The sequence below is a fragment of the Diadema antillarum genome, unplaced genomic scaffold, assembly GCF_040938485.1.
Source record: "Diadema antillarum isolate AM-2024a unplaced genomic scaffold, OU_Dant_1.0 seq00001990_RagTag, whole genome shotgun sequence".
Lineage (NCBI taxonomy): Eukaryota > Metazoa > Echinodermata > Echinoidea > Diadematoida > Diadematidae > Diadema > Diadema antillarum.
In genome coordinates this window covers 282505-299115 of record NW_027272646.1, presented here as the reverse complement: position 1 = coordinate 299115, position 16611 = coordinate 282505, and the positions used below count along the sequence as shown (strand labels likewise).

At 38.2% G+C, this 16611-nt stretch overlaps 1 protein-coding gene across 2 annotated transcripts in view; it reads left to right on the top strand.

Moving 5' to 3' along the window:
- Window positions 1–708: 708 nt before the first annotated feature.
- LOC139713500 (transcriptional coactivator YAP1-A-like) overlaps window positions 709–16611 on the top strand; it is a 60414-nt gene continuing 44511 nt past the window's right edge. For both annotated transcript variants that reach the window (XM_071625227.1, XM_071625226.1), the window contains exon 1: window positions 709–1531. In XM_071625227.1, coding sequence (XP_071481328.1) covers window positions 1035–1531 — 497 coding nt within the window. In that variant the 5' untranslated portion in view covers window positions 709–1034. The remainder of the gene's footprint in view (window positions 1532–16611) is intronic.

Here is a 16611-nt window from a genome sequence, read left to right as displayed (position 1 = left end):
ATTACCCATCCCATTCAGCTATTGACTTATAGATTTACCCACCATTTTGGAATCGAACATAGAGAGCCACGAACATTGACTAGTGAACGGGTCAACGCCCGCAGTCTGTAAAACCAGAGCAATAGGTTTGACTCAAGTCATCTGAAAATGAAAATCATAAATCAAGCAATGATTCAGAGAAGGACAGGAGGTCCTGATAACATTTAAACGGGGTTGGTTCGTTTTGTAACGCGTGGTACCGATTCGGAGAAAAAACGCGTTCAAGGTTTCCACTATTACTATAGCTCTTTATACCAGACAATTATCTTCCGGCGTAGGCCACACCCTACTCCAGTGACGTAAACAATAATAACACACAAACTCGGCCTTTGACCAAAACGAAAGCTTGCTGAGAGGGGCCGAACTATACCCCCTGGTAGAGGACCGACAACATACGCGGATAAATCTACATCGGAGAAAGACATAATCCACCAATAATTGCGCTACCAAATGATATTCTTTTAGAGCAAAAAGTTAAGGAAACAATTCATTTATGCTTGCAGTAATCAGTGTAAGAAGAATTTGGGCGGATATTTTACGCCAAGGAAGAAATATAGAGGTGTTATCTTTTCACCTATAGTTTGAGGTTTGGTAGTGATGCGGTTCTAATAGAGGCCAGTAATTTGCATGCGAGGTCGTGGCGTAGAAGTGAGTGTGTGTATGTGTTACCCATACACTGTGGGGTCCGTATGTATACACAACTACACATCGAGCGATCGTAAAAAAAAAATCGTACTGCGAAATGCACGGTGAGATGTGAGAGCGTGTCGTGCAGTGGATGAGCGGCGCAACAACTGGAGGAAAACTGTATTGAAGACCGTATCGGATTGACTGGAACTGGTATCATGTCAAAACTGTGGTGGAGAAACTTTGCTGGTAGAACGTAGTTTTCTCCTCTTTGCTGAACTGTCACTGCGCCGAAATCACATCTATCAGATCGTTGAGGGATACCTGACGCAGGAATACGCTACGTTTTGATACATTTTGCGTGAAAAATGGAGAAAATGGATTCTACTGGAGGCGGTAGGCCGGGTGCTGTGGTGCATGTACGGGGTGACTCTGGTGCGGAGTTGGACGATTTGTTTCGCAATGTTTTGATGAATTTGAACACGAATGAAGGGGCCGATAAAGTTCCGCAGCAAGTTCCGTGGCGCAAGAGGAATATGCCTGCCTCTTTCTTCCAAGAACCAAGAATAAGCCACTCGCGGGAATCGAGCGCGGACTCGACAAATTATAATTCTGGAAATGTCTCGAACACTAGCAATGAGATTGTCAGCCGAAATGTGGGCCCTCCGCCCCCGGCGCTCCCCATCATACACCCGAGGGCCCATTCGTCGCCAGCATCCTTACAGGAGATGAGGAGTATTAACCCCCAGGATGTGATCCGGAACCAGCACCTGAGGCAACAGAGCTACGACATCTCAGATGAAACGCCTCTTCCACCGGGATGGGAAATGGCTATGACACCGTCTGGTCAGAGATACTTTCTGGAGTAAGTTGATCCCCCAGCGTGTGGGGGAAGCGAGGTTTGGCATCATGGTGGGGGGAGAGAGGAAAGGGAGACGAGTGTGGAAAGACAAATGGAAGGGATAGATAGATGGATGAGTGGGTGGAGATGAGTAAGGAGATGGAGAGATGGATTGATTGATGGATGGATGGATGGATGGGACACACAGACAGAATAAAAAAGAGATATAGTGGGAGAACTTTGAAAATGCATGAAAGGGACTGACTCGATATCAACATAGGACCCTATATGAGTGAAACAGTATGGCAGAAGAAAGCCATTTGGTTGGCTGAAAAATGTACCCGGCAAGCTCCGTATAGATATCATAAAGTGCGTCTTCTTTAATTTCATTTCTGGATCAGATGAAATGACAGTTATGTTCTATGGTATATCTAAACGTGGAGGATTGCCCATTCAGCTGATCTTACAATTTTCTGTTCTTCCTTGGGATCCTTCATTTACCTTTACTAGAAAACAATGTAAGAACTTCACACAACAAAAAAATGTAATGAAAGGGCATATTATTATGAAAAATGAGCAGACAAACCTCCCATGAATTCTAGTACTGCATTTGGAATAGGCACATCACTGTGTACATGTACAATTTAGGACCTATCTATCCAGTTTGAATGTGTCTCCTGAACTATTTTTGTTGTTCTTAAACTGTCAAGCCTGATTTCGTGACACAATAGGAGTTTCATTTTTCTTTTTCATCCTAAACTGAAAATTGGAATGTAATACAGTGAGAGAGATAGAGAGAACAGTAAGATTTAAAAAAAAGAGAAATTCTCCAATATGATCATACCAGTTTAGATAAGAGAGCAAAGAAACATGAGAAGATAAAAGAAGATTATGGAAATGTGTAAAAAATTTGGATATCTTGTCATTGACTTAAAGTAAACAGAGAAATCATAGAGTGAGCTGTAGTATATATTACCTATACATGAATTTAATCAGCCTCAGGCTACAGTGATGGATGCTTACCTTCCTGATCGTTATACTGTTTGTTTGTTTGTTTGTATAAATTTCCGTATTCAGATAAAGTATAATGGTAAGGAAAATACATGACATGTACTGTATGTCCCCAAAAAAATTACAACGGGACCCTCCACAATGATATCTTTAAAAATAGTGAATCAATCCAAATACAAATTTAGGGTATGAAACTATAACTCATTGCTCACATCTTACAGAAAACCCCATTCGATTTGCTTCAGTGGTCAAAGAGAAATGAGGAATTTTGTAGAGGATGTCAAGAATCTCTTCCCTCCAAGTTCTGTCCATTGTATTCACACACAAAAGAATTGAAGTGCTAAACTTGGAAGAATCAGACTCATGACATACTTTCCAACATTCCACATTTCTCTGTGACCGCTTTTCGTAGCAAATTGAATGGGGTTTTCTGCAAAATAGAGCAAAGATGTTATATTCTAAGACCCTGAAGTAGCATTTAGGCAGCCAATCATTTTGGGTGTTATCAGTGCGAAAATTTAATTGTAATTTTTTTGGGGGGACATACTGTACTGTGAAGAAATGGATGATCACCCATTCAGTCACAATCACATGTTTACAAAATGCAGCTGTTTTCCCCTGGGGTCCCATATAGGACTACCATTCTAAGTAATATAGACAATGTGAAAACTTACAGTGAAAGCAGTGAGATATATTTTAACATGTTTTACAATGATTAAAGAAAAAGAAAAGAACAAGATAAATGCAGAAAAAGTAGAAGCAAGAAAAAAAAAAGGGATTCTAACATTTGGTACAACCGTGTACATCATTGTGTTAAAAAACAGAGAAAGAAGAGTTACATGTAACTTCACCCAAAAAGTTACAGCTCCTAGACCAATGCATGCAGTGACCCCAAAATCAAATCACTTATGAGTATGGTCATCACATAGTGAATACCTTCTTTATTTTAGATACAGAATTCAGTGATTTCCATTTGTAGATCGTGAAACAAAAACCCAGTTTTAGCACTTCAGAATAGTTCTAAAATATCAGAATAGTTCTAAAATATGAATTAGAGATCTACATAGAAACTACCAGGGTAAAAAAGTTAATCAGTATAATTAATGTATACAAAATGTGAACAATTTAGTAATGATAAAATTGTTTCCAGACTAAACTGTCTACAGTGATATCTCCTTATATTCTGGGCTTTATTGCAAAAATTTTTATAGGGTAGGATGTTTTGTGTACTGACCCGCACATTATGCATCAAATATGATAACTTGACCATTTTTAAATCACTTCCCCCAATAGTAAACAGGATGTTTAAGATCTCTTTGCTTATATGTGTCATACAGTACTAGACTTCATTCCATAGCTTGGCACAAATAGCAGAGATTACTCGGTAATTTAACAAAATTTGATTATATCATGGATTTGTCAAAACCCAGGGGAAATGTAATGATCTTGCAGATTTTAAATGACTTGCTTTCTTTAATGTTTGATACAGAGAATATTGAAAAATTCCATTATTTAATTAGCAAACACTAAAGCATGAAAAGTGTGGAGAAATGTATATCAGTTGATATACTTTAATAGGACATTCTTTAGTTATGAATATGGACCTGAAGTTGTGATAACTGAAAGTATGAAAATAGGAATAACAAGTAGTACAACCCCTCCCCCCCCCCTCCAATATTCTGTGGCTGGGTGGTATTGTGGCCATTGAAGACAAGTTTATAGACAAACCAGTTTGACTCAAATTTTCTAACCCTGTGCAGTTGTAAACTGTTAGCCGCAGGTTTATCCACAACCCATGTTTACTCAGCACCAGCGCACTGATAGTTCTGTTGTTTTACAATCCCATCATGGCTTCCAATTTGCAACCAGGACAGGCCAATCTGATCTAAATATAACGCTGAATCTGCCGCCTCTCTGCTCCCCCTTTAATTACTCTAGCACATCTCTCAATGAGTGCCATAAAGTCTGATTGTATCACAAGACACAAATGATCCCTCTGGTCATCTGGTCACCTTTAAAGAGCTTAATTGGGGACAACAAAGGGGTGTTAATGCAGTTACTGGGGGGGGGGGGGCTTAAATGGGATTAAGGTTTATCGTTGTGGTAGGAAAGGCTAGTGGACTTTGGGGTTAACTGGAGTCTGGGGTCAGAGAAGGAGGAAGTGCAGTGCTTGTCTTTGAGTTTGATTCCTTGATAAAAAGATCAGAAAGATGGTGATTATGACTTTTATTTATTTTTTGTAAAATGCCACCATACAAAGTTTTGTGAGAATGCGTTCCTCTTGATACTATGAACCACAAATTGTATACTTGATGGCTGCCTTTAAAGGGGATGGCTAGTAACTGATCAGTGGGAATGCTGAGGGATGATTGTTCCAATCCTTGTGGGATTCATATAAGAGTACATTATATAGGCCTATCTACTGTTGTGTGAAAATTATTTGCTTCAGAACAGTCTCATTTCAAGTAATATGTGCGGTTTAATGTATCGAGGTTAGCGTGCCTGGTCAATGATGGGGCATTAATCTGCACATTACTTGAATATAAGACTGTTCTGAAGCAAATAATTTTCACACAACAGTATGTACTCTTAAATGAATCCCACAAGGATTGGAACAATCATCCCTCAGTATTCCCACTGATCAGTTACTAGCCATCCCCTTTAATTCAGCTACCAGTGTAATATTTTTTGTTTTGTTTTGAACATGAAAAAGGAATATGTGATCAATTATTGCCCATGAGTGTAATGATTTGGTGTCTGATGTAACAAATGTATTACAAACTAGTAGGCTGGGTTCAGTGAGATAGTTATATGCATAATGAATATAATGCAAATTGTAATTACATAAAAAAGTTAATTAATGCGTCACGTACATCAACAGACATCCATGCAATGCGTACTTTGAATAAATTATGCAGTTCCCACTGGTATATCAGTGATCAGAATCATCTCTGGTGGAAGCTTGGTAGTCAAGTGGATGTGCCTGTCGAGCAATGTAATGAATGCCCACTTTTTTATCATCATATTGATTTTAGGTATTATTATCAGTACTCAAGCACTGAATAATCAGTGTTTAATTTATGGCAATGAAGTGAGATTTGTCAATCAGTTGCAATAAAAACTTGAAGCAAGGATCTCTTCTAGCTTCTTTATCAGGACAATCTAATCTATATAGAACTGGAATCTTTACCTATAGGTAGAAGTCCTGCTTTCTGGATGATGAAACTTGGCCATTATATTGTCATTTTGGATGAATGTTTAATGTTTACAAGAACTTTGCAATATCAAGAAAAAAGGGTGGCAGTGTCATTTTGCCAAGGGTAGATGTTGTGATGCAGCCAAATTCTCAGACCTCATTTTACCAAAATAAGAAATGCAGCAAATGGGGTCGACAAACTTTCTACATTATAGAAAAGGACTGCAACACAGTAATACCACATAGGGTGACTATTTTATAGTCCTCTTCACTTTGATTTTTTTTTTCTGTGAATGTCTATTGAACAATTGGGGGCTTCAGGTATATTCCTATCAAAAGTTGATTTATACACTGAAATAGCAATGCACCTGACTCATTGCATTTGACCCGTTGAATTATCTAATTATCTTATGGCTGATATAAGTGACAGTGTTTTTACTTATGAAGAAATTTCAGTGATGCAACGTGAGGTGTCTTGCAGAAACTCACAAAGTCTGCCTGAACTCTGGAACTAACCTCTCCAGTCTCTTGAGCCGATGTTCAACTAAAAACAAATGCTGCTCCCCTCTGTGTGACCTGACCTGACCTTGTTCCCCAAAGCCAAATCTCTCTTTCTTCTCCTCCTTCTCCTCCTCCTCCTCCTCCTCCTCCTCCTTCGTTCCTCGTCCATTTTTCAGTCTTCTGTCTCTTTTTCACTGTCTACATCTCTCTTTGTCAACATATCCACTCAGTAAAACTCTTGGAATGAAAGTCTTATTATATTTCAGACCATACTCCTGTCACATCGCTGTGTTTTTCAAACACAAAGCTTTTTTAGCTGTCAAAGAAATTATGAGCTGTGTAGTTGTCACCCATATGCTCACTGCAGTGAAAGTGTTGTACCTGCCTCCTACATCGTACAACTTATATCCATCATGTACATGTAGGCCTACAGTGTACCCTTCAAAGGGGTAGGTTGGGTTGGGGTAGGAGTATTTTGTATTTATGTCTCTTTATTTCTCTCTGTTTGGGCGCAGTTTAGTTTGGTATCAAGGCTGTGTTGAGGTTCGCTGATCTGAGGTCAGGTATATCACGAAGCTCAAACCTTGTCCCAGCGGAATGGAACATCACAGGGGGACAGCCATTGATCCCACCTCACAGGGCGCTTTATTTTTTTGCCTCTTCCCCTTCGTTTGTGCTCCGATGTCCCCGCCTAGCATTTGCCTGTAGGCTGGTTCCTAACACGCAAACAGAGTGCCCCGAAAAGTATCCGTGACCCAGGCATGAAATTGCTCCGTTTACAGAGTCAGTTGACCTGCTAAAGTTATGAAACTGTGATATTATTGCTGGAGGTTCACTTTTTTTTCCACCATAATTGATGCCAGACAACAAACATCTCTTTTGACCCGAGTCAGCTAGAGAAAAGAGATCTGACTCTTGGATCTGTGACTCTGAAGTCAGTTTTGGATGTCAGTACTTAATCCATGTGACCCCAAGCCATTTGATATAACCCTGACTAGATTTATCAGTAGATCAAAAGTCAGTTTGTTCTATGGTTGAAGGGGAAAAAAAATCATCTCAGATTACATTTTATTTTGGAGGCCTATCTACAGTAGTAAACATGAAAAGTATTACATTGTAATTCTGCTGACTTTGCTAAAACTTATGCTATTTTATCAAAATTTAGTGAATGATCTGCTCACTATGCTACCCCTTTGGCAAATTGGCAATACGATCGCCAAACTTTGTCCACAGCTCCAGTTAGCTGCACACTATGGACATGTGTGTGACCATGTTGCAGATGTTACAGAGCTGCATTGGCAAATGTGTGGTCTGACTGGATCTCAGAATGTGACTGCCCCATAAAGAGCCACAGCTGTTTCTTGCAAGGGCAGACGTGTACTCGAGCTGGCCTCAAAATTTACATTGTAGTAAAAAAAAAAGTATGGTTTTCTCACTTTGTGTCATTTAGGTCAATACTTCTGTTGAACTGGTTTAATGGAAATTGAATGATTTATTAACTTTTATATTGACAAGATACAGTGTATAATTGTATTCTTTTTCCTGTTTGACTGGGGAGCCCTGCATTTGAGTTCAAATGATTTTGTCCTTGGTCTTAGGAAGATGCTGTTTCAGGATCATCCACAAAAAACTACAAGTAGGCCTATAACCACAGCAGGCAAAGTTTAGGTCACTTCTCTTTAAAAAGCCATCACATAATTTTTCACGCACCTTGCATTTTATTTTACACTTTGTACATTCATTAAAAAGAAAACACATTTTGTTTGAATTGTTTGACAAAGTACTTGTCAGTGAAACTACAAGTTCTTCAAAACTTTTAGAATTAGGCAACTTACACATGAAATGCATCTATGTGGAAAAAATCATGACAAGCTCAATTATTTCTACTCCTTTGCTGCAGTGAATCTTGAAATTGACTGAAAATGAGCATCTTGGCGAACTCTTTTTTTTTTCCTGGGGGGGGGGGGGCACAAAGTTTTGAGTGGAAGTAATCCATTTTAGGTAGATCAGCCCAATTAGCATCGGTCTACTCAAGGTCTACTCAATGCCTCTACTTGTCAAAAGTTGGCTTGTTTGCAGAAGGAAAAATCATTAATTTTGGTGTTTTTTCCAGGCGTGGTGAGGAGCGCAGTGCAGACAGAACGCCTCTGAACTGGGTTGCACTCCGTGTGACCCCTGTCCCCTGCACAGCGGCAGTGCTCTCCACCAAAACAGATCCTTTGATTCCAATCCAGGGTGTTTAAAGGCCTAATGTTGCATGGCGAACTTGTGCACAGTTAGCATGATACGATTGTGACTTGTTTTGATCCTAGACTCTATTGTCGCCCGTCATTTCGCCCGTTGTCGTGGCAAACTGTTAAGGTGTAAGCAAGTCAGCAATGAAAGACCTACTAGTCGTTTATGAATCTGTTTACCACTGCATGTATTCTCCTTTTTATGAATCAAATTACATGCTTTTGATAAGGTGATAAGGAGCTCAAACTGCAAAATAACTTTTTGTTATGCTCATTAGAGACCACAGAAACTGTTGATAATATTTCTTGTGTTATCCTGATTTAAGGCTCCATTGGGTTGGGTTGGACTGCTTTCTGTGCCTTTATTATATCCCAAAGACTTGGTATTGAGAAGAAAAAACACACTTTAGAATGTTAAAAAAAAAAATATTATCTTTTAAGTACCAGTAATATGCTGAAGTAGGCCCTACTTTTATTCACCTGGTTGCCTAAGGCAGCTAAGCCCTTACCTTGAGGAAAATGGAATTTGCTTATAAATAATTGATACCCTGTGTTGTGTTATCATTTTGAAATTTCATTTGTGTAGGGCCTACTGTTACTTTTATTTCTTTATTGATTTTGTGTGCTACTAACTGGTACCTTGACCCAGAAAGGTTGATAGAGATTTTCGATCTATTAAGACAGAACAAGGAAAACTGATAACTGGTAAAAAGAAAAATGCCCCCCTAAAAAAGATAATGGCATTGAAAACTTGAAAAAAGTGTAACCAGTTCCAGTTGTGGTGAATCTGTATTTCAAATGGTCAGATATTGTACATATCAATGGGATATTGTAGATTTGTGGCAAAAAGTGATTAACGTGCATTCAGGTATTCTTTTACTTTCATACAATCAGGCTCTTAAGTTAGTGGAATATGATTTGATTCAACCTATGACTTATTAATTATTTTACATGCAATTATTGATGCACCTGCAGCATGATGAGCAGTAGGCCCTATATGATTGATTTATTGGATATTTGAAATGCAGAAATAAAGAAGGTACAGTACAATATATACAATATGTAGTACACACATCTGATCTATGTTGATGATGGTGTTGGCTGAAAAGGAGAACATGCTCCAAGTGTTGTTGGGGGCATGTGTATACACATATGTTTTATGGGCAGCATCTGCTTCATGGACCAAAGGTTTTGTTATAAAACAATAAACAATCACTTTAAACATATGTTCACATGTGTGTGTGTGGGGGGGGGGGGGAGGGGTAAGGAAATGGTAGTCTATTGGAAGTCGATTTCTCCTCCTTTTTTTTTTTTTTGCTTGCAAATGCTCTCAACTTACCAGAAGGCAGTCAATACTATAATCGCCAGATGGCTTTCATAAATCAAACTAATCCTACATGAGAATACAAATCCCATGCATAATATATATATATATATATATATTTTTTTTTTTTTTTGGGGGGGGGGTCAGCATGACTTTAAAACAGAGCTACCAAGTCTCACGCATTCTGCGTGAGACTCAAGCATGTAGGGGCCATCACACGATCTCACGTATGACACCTATTTTTCTCACGCATCGGGCGAAGTCTGCAATTTGGGCCTATAATAATGAGCATAGCTCAAAACATTAAAGTAATAGTTGCAATTGAAGATATATTTCCCTTTTGTCTTTCAAAATAAGTAAAAAATAGTCACTTAAGTATGCCCCTGATCGCACCATTAAGAGCTAAAAATTGAAAAAGCTCCCTACTGTGGGAGGCCACAGGGGCCTCCCACACCCCCTCCCACACCCCCTCCCACACCCTCGCTCGCACGCACATTCGCATGCCGATATGTGGAGTCATGAAAATCTCACTCATAAAATTTTTTTGAACTTGGCATCCATGTTAAAAGGAATAGCAGTGCTAAATCTGAAAGTAGCTGCATTCATGCACACCCAAAATTAATGCTTTGTGAAATTGATTTTTGCAATGTCATGTCTTACAATGCAAAAACGGTTAATTCATGCGGATCAAGGCACAAAAATGTTGCAGAAAAATGTAAAAATGAGAATTCTTTGTAAAAAGCAAGTAATGATTACGACAAGATGGCAAGGTGCCCATTTGTCGTCAAGATCATGTTACTGAAGTAACTCTTTGAAATGATTCTCAGAAATTTCAATTGTTGAAAGTTGTGCAACACTCATATTGTGTTGCGCAAGTTGTTACTCATCTTATTCTCTAGTTCATTCATTGTTTCTGTGAAAATAACATTAAAGAAACACATGATTTCTTAAATGTGAAAAGAAACAGAAAGATTTGTTTTTTTGCAGTTATATGAAAACAAAATCCTGATGGTGTAATACATGCACTGCAAAAATTCAACCCACAGTGTTATTTCTATGTGAAATTATGTTTTATGGTCACAATTTGGTAGGCCTACTCGTTTTCATGAAGGTTTAATGTTCAATTGGTCTTCTGAAATTGTTCATTTCTTTGAAACAGTGACTGAACATGAAGTCTTTGAAGTCTTCTTATTTCCTAACTGATAACTGCATACTGTGTACAGTTCTTGAGCTATCACAGGTAAATATTACTATTAAATAAACCCTTGTGTAATGGTTGAGAATTTCGTATGGATCCATCCTTTAAATTCTTCCTCTGGTGTACGGGGTTCGACTGCAGTGGAAGCCTACAGCGTTCCCTGCACCAGTCGTGTTACCAGCGACACCCTCCTCGCAGGGAATGAGTGTTCATGATCATACCATATGCCCTTCTCGCTCTCTTTGCAACACTCTTTCATACCAGTCTAACATGTCCTACTTACGAAGTAACAGAGCTCTGCAGTCTGTACCGAGAAACCTCCGGAAATTCTCCACATGTTCAGATAACTTGACTGATGTGGCTATTATTCCAAAACAAAGAGAAACAACAAAATTGAGTGCATTAATGCCAATTGCGGTCATGAAGAAATATTTATAATTGTTGATACATGTAGTTTGTGCTATGATTGACACAACGAAGGTGCTTAGAATGCGTTTTCAGTATAAATGGACTGAAAGTATCAGTCATGTAATTTAAAAATGACACATGTGAGATAAAAACAGTCTGCCTTCTCTTGTGCATTGAGCATTTTATGTGTTTTATCATGATTGTAAAGTAGTGAGCCAGTTTGTATGTCTAGAATGTGGGGAAAAATAGTTCTGGAAAATTAAGCCTGATTATTGAAAGACACGCACAGAGTCATTTGATTAACCTTTAGACTGTTTGTATAATGATGTTGGCATTAATTAGTCTTTATGAATAGTGAGGGCAGGAAAAAATATCAAGTAAACTCTTACTTAAAGTAAGGACTATTTTTGTGTGGGTGTCTTTGAGAAGATCGATGAAGTGATCAAATAGATCGTGTGAATGTGTATTTGAAGATGTCAAGGTTGAGTAAGTATTTGAGAGCAAAGAAGCTTAGTTGTGGGTTTGGGGAGATTTGCATGCGGACAATTTGGCCACTGGGTTGTATTATCAAGCATTGTACACCAGGATTCAATGTCTGTAAACTTGTGGAATCAACATATAACTTCCTGTCATACATTGATATTCATTTGACTTGTCTTGTTTAGTGCATGTGGAGTGGATAGCAGAAGAGAATAGAAACATACAATGCACTATGACCTCCAGCCGCATACTCTGCATTCCTCGCCATTGAAATCTTTGAATACAACTTTCGGAAATCTGCCATTCATGTGGCACTTGGGGGGGCGTGGTTTAGCCTGAGCCCGGCAAAAAGAAACAAAAGAAGGGGAAAAAAATATATGTGTGTCTGGAGTTAAATGTACCACTACAATGATGTTCACAATAGACCAGGCATATACCTGGTGTATCTATTACTGGTAAGACATTGCAAGGTGAAGTACTGTAGGTGGGGGGTGAGAGAGAACCAAAAATTTCCCGTTCTTGTTTCATGGCATGTCAAAATCAATATTTTGCACTGATCACTATTGACTTGTTTCAAGCTCATGTGGTGCAAATGTGGGGATACATCTTTAGCAAGAGCTGAAATCAACTAGCCGAACTATTCATTATCTGACGGTTATAGTTTATATTTAGATATGTATTCATATATTGAAAAGAAACACAACTTGGAACATTTTATTCGCAGCACATGTACACCACAGACTTGGCATGGACTATTAAAGTAACATGGACTTTGTATGGCATTTCGTTATAACAGTGAAGGCAGGGGGAATGAACATGTACGAACATGCATCCAACCACGCTATCACACTCGAGTCTTCTTATCAGTGGATGTTTACTTTCATCTTTCATTTATTTTATGATTCCATGTGTATCTCCTATCAATAAAAGGGACCAATAATTGTCTTAGTAAACCTACAGTTGTATGTTTGCTTTGTTATAGATCATAGGCACACTGGTATTGTGTAACTACCTAGATATATAATACAGTTTTAATAGTGATACATATGACTTGGGTTAAAATTCTGTCGCGGCGTATGTGTATGATTAAACAAAACTTGATTGATCGGTACATATTTGCCCACGATACATAAAGTACTTTGCATTTCATGATATAATATGCTGCACATGTATAACATGCCATTTATAACTTATGACAGCCCAGTGATAATATCCATAGTTTATGATTTATTTTTTTCATTTAATTTCAGCATCAATTCTTAACATGAAGTAAAACGACTGAACAAAGTGTCTGTTTGTAGCACGGGATGTGATATCATAGACAAAGATATGGCCTTTGTGCATTTAAGCAATTTAATTAAGGCTATTATGCAAGTGATCCATTTGTTCATGAATGCTGGCCAATGCAAATGTTGCAACATCCAAACTGACAGTTGTGCAATCCAGTTTCACGTTGAAAGAAAATAATGATTCCCCCCCCCCCCCTTATAGTTAAAATAATGACCTTGACAATTAAGTTTCTACATTATGAAAGGAGATTTGATAAAGCAACTACTATTTATTAATTTTGTCAATTCATGTTTGATTTTGTCACCCATTGATATACCAAGGGTTGATTTGGCCTGTCCACAGTCATATGTTGGTAAGGCCAATTAATGACAGTGGGTGTTCCCCCCTCTAGCGATGAGTCATTTAAGTATGAGATTGTGTTTGAATGTGTATTCATTAATTAGCGTGTGTGTGACATGCCCCTAACCCCACCCCAATCCATTTATCCAAATGGCAGGTGCAGTAGTAGAATGCAAAGTGTCTGTGTGTATGTATGTATGTGTGTGTGTGTGTGTTTATTTGTGTATCATAAATGTGGATGTGAGGGGGGATAAACGAGGATGCTTTGTGAATGCGTGACACGCAGTGTATACGATGACTCAGACTTCACTGCAGTGACGAACTGTTGCAGCTGGTCATTTATTTTTATAGTTTTTATTCATGTCAAAATTGTTATTGATCTTTTTGTTGTTCATTTCACTTACTGGTATTGTCTCGATGGCTTTTGTCAAGTTACACTTTGAAAGTCTGCAACCCCCCCCCCCCCCAAAAAAAAAAAAAAAAAAATCAACAGAAAGGAGTTACAAAAGAATTATTGGTTAGTTAGTGTGGTTCATTGTGACATTCTCATAAATCGTATGTGATTAAAGAGTGATAATGACAAAAGAGTTTACCGCTAATATATTTTACAGTCAATTGCACATTCATTATTGCTAGACAGAGGAATGACATCACCCTTTTTTGTGAAGAAAATTCCCGGAAAAACAAAATTCATGTATTTCAAAAAGCTGTGTGGCAGCTGTATCAAATGAGTGAAAGATACTTGTGTTTATGGAGTTGTACTTATGTGGATGTAGCCCTCCCATGGAGTTCATTTTTTTTTAGCAATGGGAGAATGCTCTCATGCCTAAGGGAACAAAATCCATATATGCAGGTTTTCTTTCGTTTTCATTTTTGAGCCACGGTTTAATTTCCATTGATGAGAGTGTGATATGAATGTATGCTACGGGTACTTTTCATACAAGGCTAACCATTTAGGGGTTTATTTTTGTGTTTAATTAAGCTGTCATCTTAGAGATAGTATCATTCTTTCTCTTCCAAGTCTGTATTGAATATTAGAGGGTTGAATTATTGAACTGTATAGGGATCTATGACCGAAGCAGATGACTTCATAAAACATATACTTGATCAGATCTTCAGATAGTTGAAGAGTGAACTGAAGCACCCAGGATTCTACATGTTGTAGATGAATAATACTACTCTTTGTCTGTTGTTATAGATTTGTGACCACCATAGGGTTATTTTATTGGTGTGAAGGGGTCTCAGGTAGCAAATCATACATAGGAAGTGTTCCAGGCATCCAGGAAGTACTTGGTGCTTCATTGGAGTGAATTGCTTCCTGATTGATGTCTAAAGTACTTTCAAGTATTTTTTTTTCTGTTTAAAGCTCTCTCGTGCTCTCATGTCTTTTTTCTGTTTTGTTTTATTTATTTATTTTTTTTTTAACTTTTGCTGTTCTCAAGTGCCAATTTTGACTACTGTAGGGTTATTCTTCTTGAGATTGCTTCCTTATTCCATAAATACATGTAGATCTCCTTCCTTGGGGTATGTGTGTGTAGTCACCTTGCCAAAGTTAAATACACTACAACACAATGTAGCACATTTTCCATATACTGTACATACATTGTACTCTTCTTTATCTTCTTCCTCTTGTCTTCTGTTTCCTCCTCCCCTCCTCCTCATCGTCTTCCTTCTCCTCTTCCCCATCTCCTCTTCTTCCTCTTCCTCCTCCCCCTCCTTCTCCTCCTCCTCCTGCTGTTCCTCATCCCTAGCCCATTCGTCTCATCTATACCCCCTCCCCCTTTTTCATCACACCCTACCTCTGCCCCACATCCACACATGGAGCCTGCCAAACTTCTACCCATTTGTAATTGGAGCACGCTGGCCTGTTTGATGCCTAGACTTGTATTTTTGTGGCAGGGTCGTGTTGTGATTAGGTTCCAGTTTCACTTTTCCCTGCTGCTCTATTAAAGACTTGGCCTTCATTGAACTCCCTGCCAGTGACTCAGGGGTCTATAATCAGGCCCTCAAATTGCTTTGTTGTTACCCCAAGCTTGGTGTGTGTTAACCTAGCTCTTCTTCTGTACACCATCCCCCTACCCCAACTCCCCATCTACACTTGCACTCTGTTCAACATAATGAACCAGTTGACATTGACTTTGTTGTAAAAAAGTCACTTTCATTTTCAAGCATCTCTTGCTTCAGTTATTATTAAAACAGATACATTGTAGGCCTATAGGCCTATTCCGATTGACTTTCATCATTGTAACCTTATTTGTGTGCTGTGATAAAACGAGTTGACTCTGACTTCACATCTAACAAAGAAATTGTCATATTGTAGGCCTACAGCTGTAGATCTCTATCACAGGCTATTGAACATACTGATTGCCATTGACACTGCAACTCTGCTTGTATACTACTTCATGTCACATATTTTGTGAATTTGGACTTGTAAATTAATTTCATGAGTGGTTAAATTCACTATGCAAAAATGTCAGTGATGGAAAGAGAACTCCTATGTGTTATTCCTTTGTGAGAAAAAAAACACCCCTGTGATTTCTACAATTGAAGATGATAATCATTTGTGTTAGGGAGGCACTATTTTTAAGAGTTGTACATTTTTAAAATGATGGTTGACTCACGAGATTTGCGAAATATACCTTGTATACAATAATCATGTATTCCCACCAAATTCTGGGTATGAAACTTAGTAAGCTTTGTTTGTTTCTGTTTGTTACAATCTTTCTCTCTTTAGATTTAATAGTCCCACTCAAGGCGTATTAGGACACATATATATGGACAAGGTTCTGACAAAACTTTTGAAAAACATGCTTATTGCATTAGATTGTGTAGCTGAACGAAATATCATAGAAGTGATATGTATAAAGAAAGTGTAGAGCACTATGCATGGGATATTTTAATTTTTCATTTTTGGAAACAGTTTCCTTATTATAGGACAATCAATTTTTGTGGTCAATTACTGTTTTTTTTTTTTTTTTTTTGGGGGGGGGGGGTAGCAAACAACAATTCCTCATCATTTTTCATGACACCAAAACTGTACCAGGTCTGCACATGTAAGTACAAAAAGCTGGTGCTGTTATAAACTTGTGTACGATATGGACAATCTTTTCTAATTTGTATATT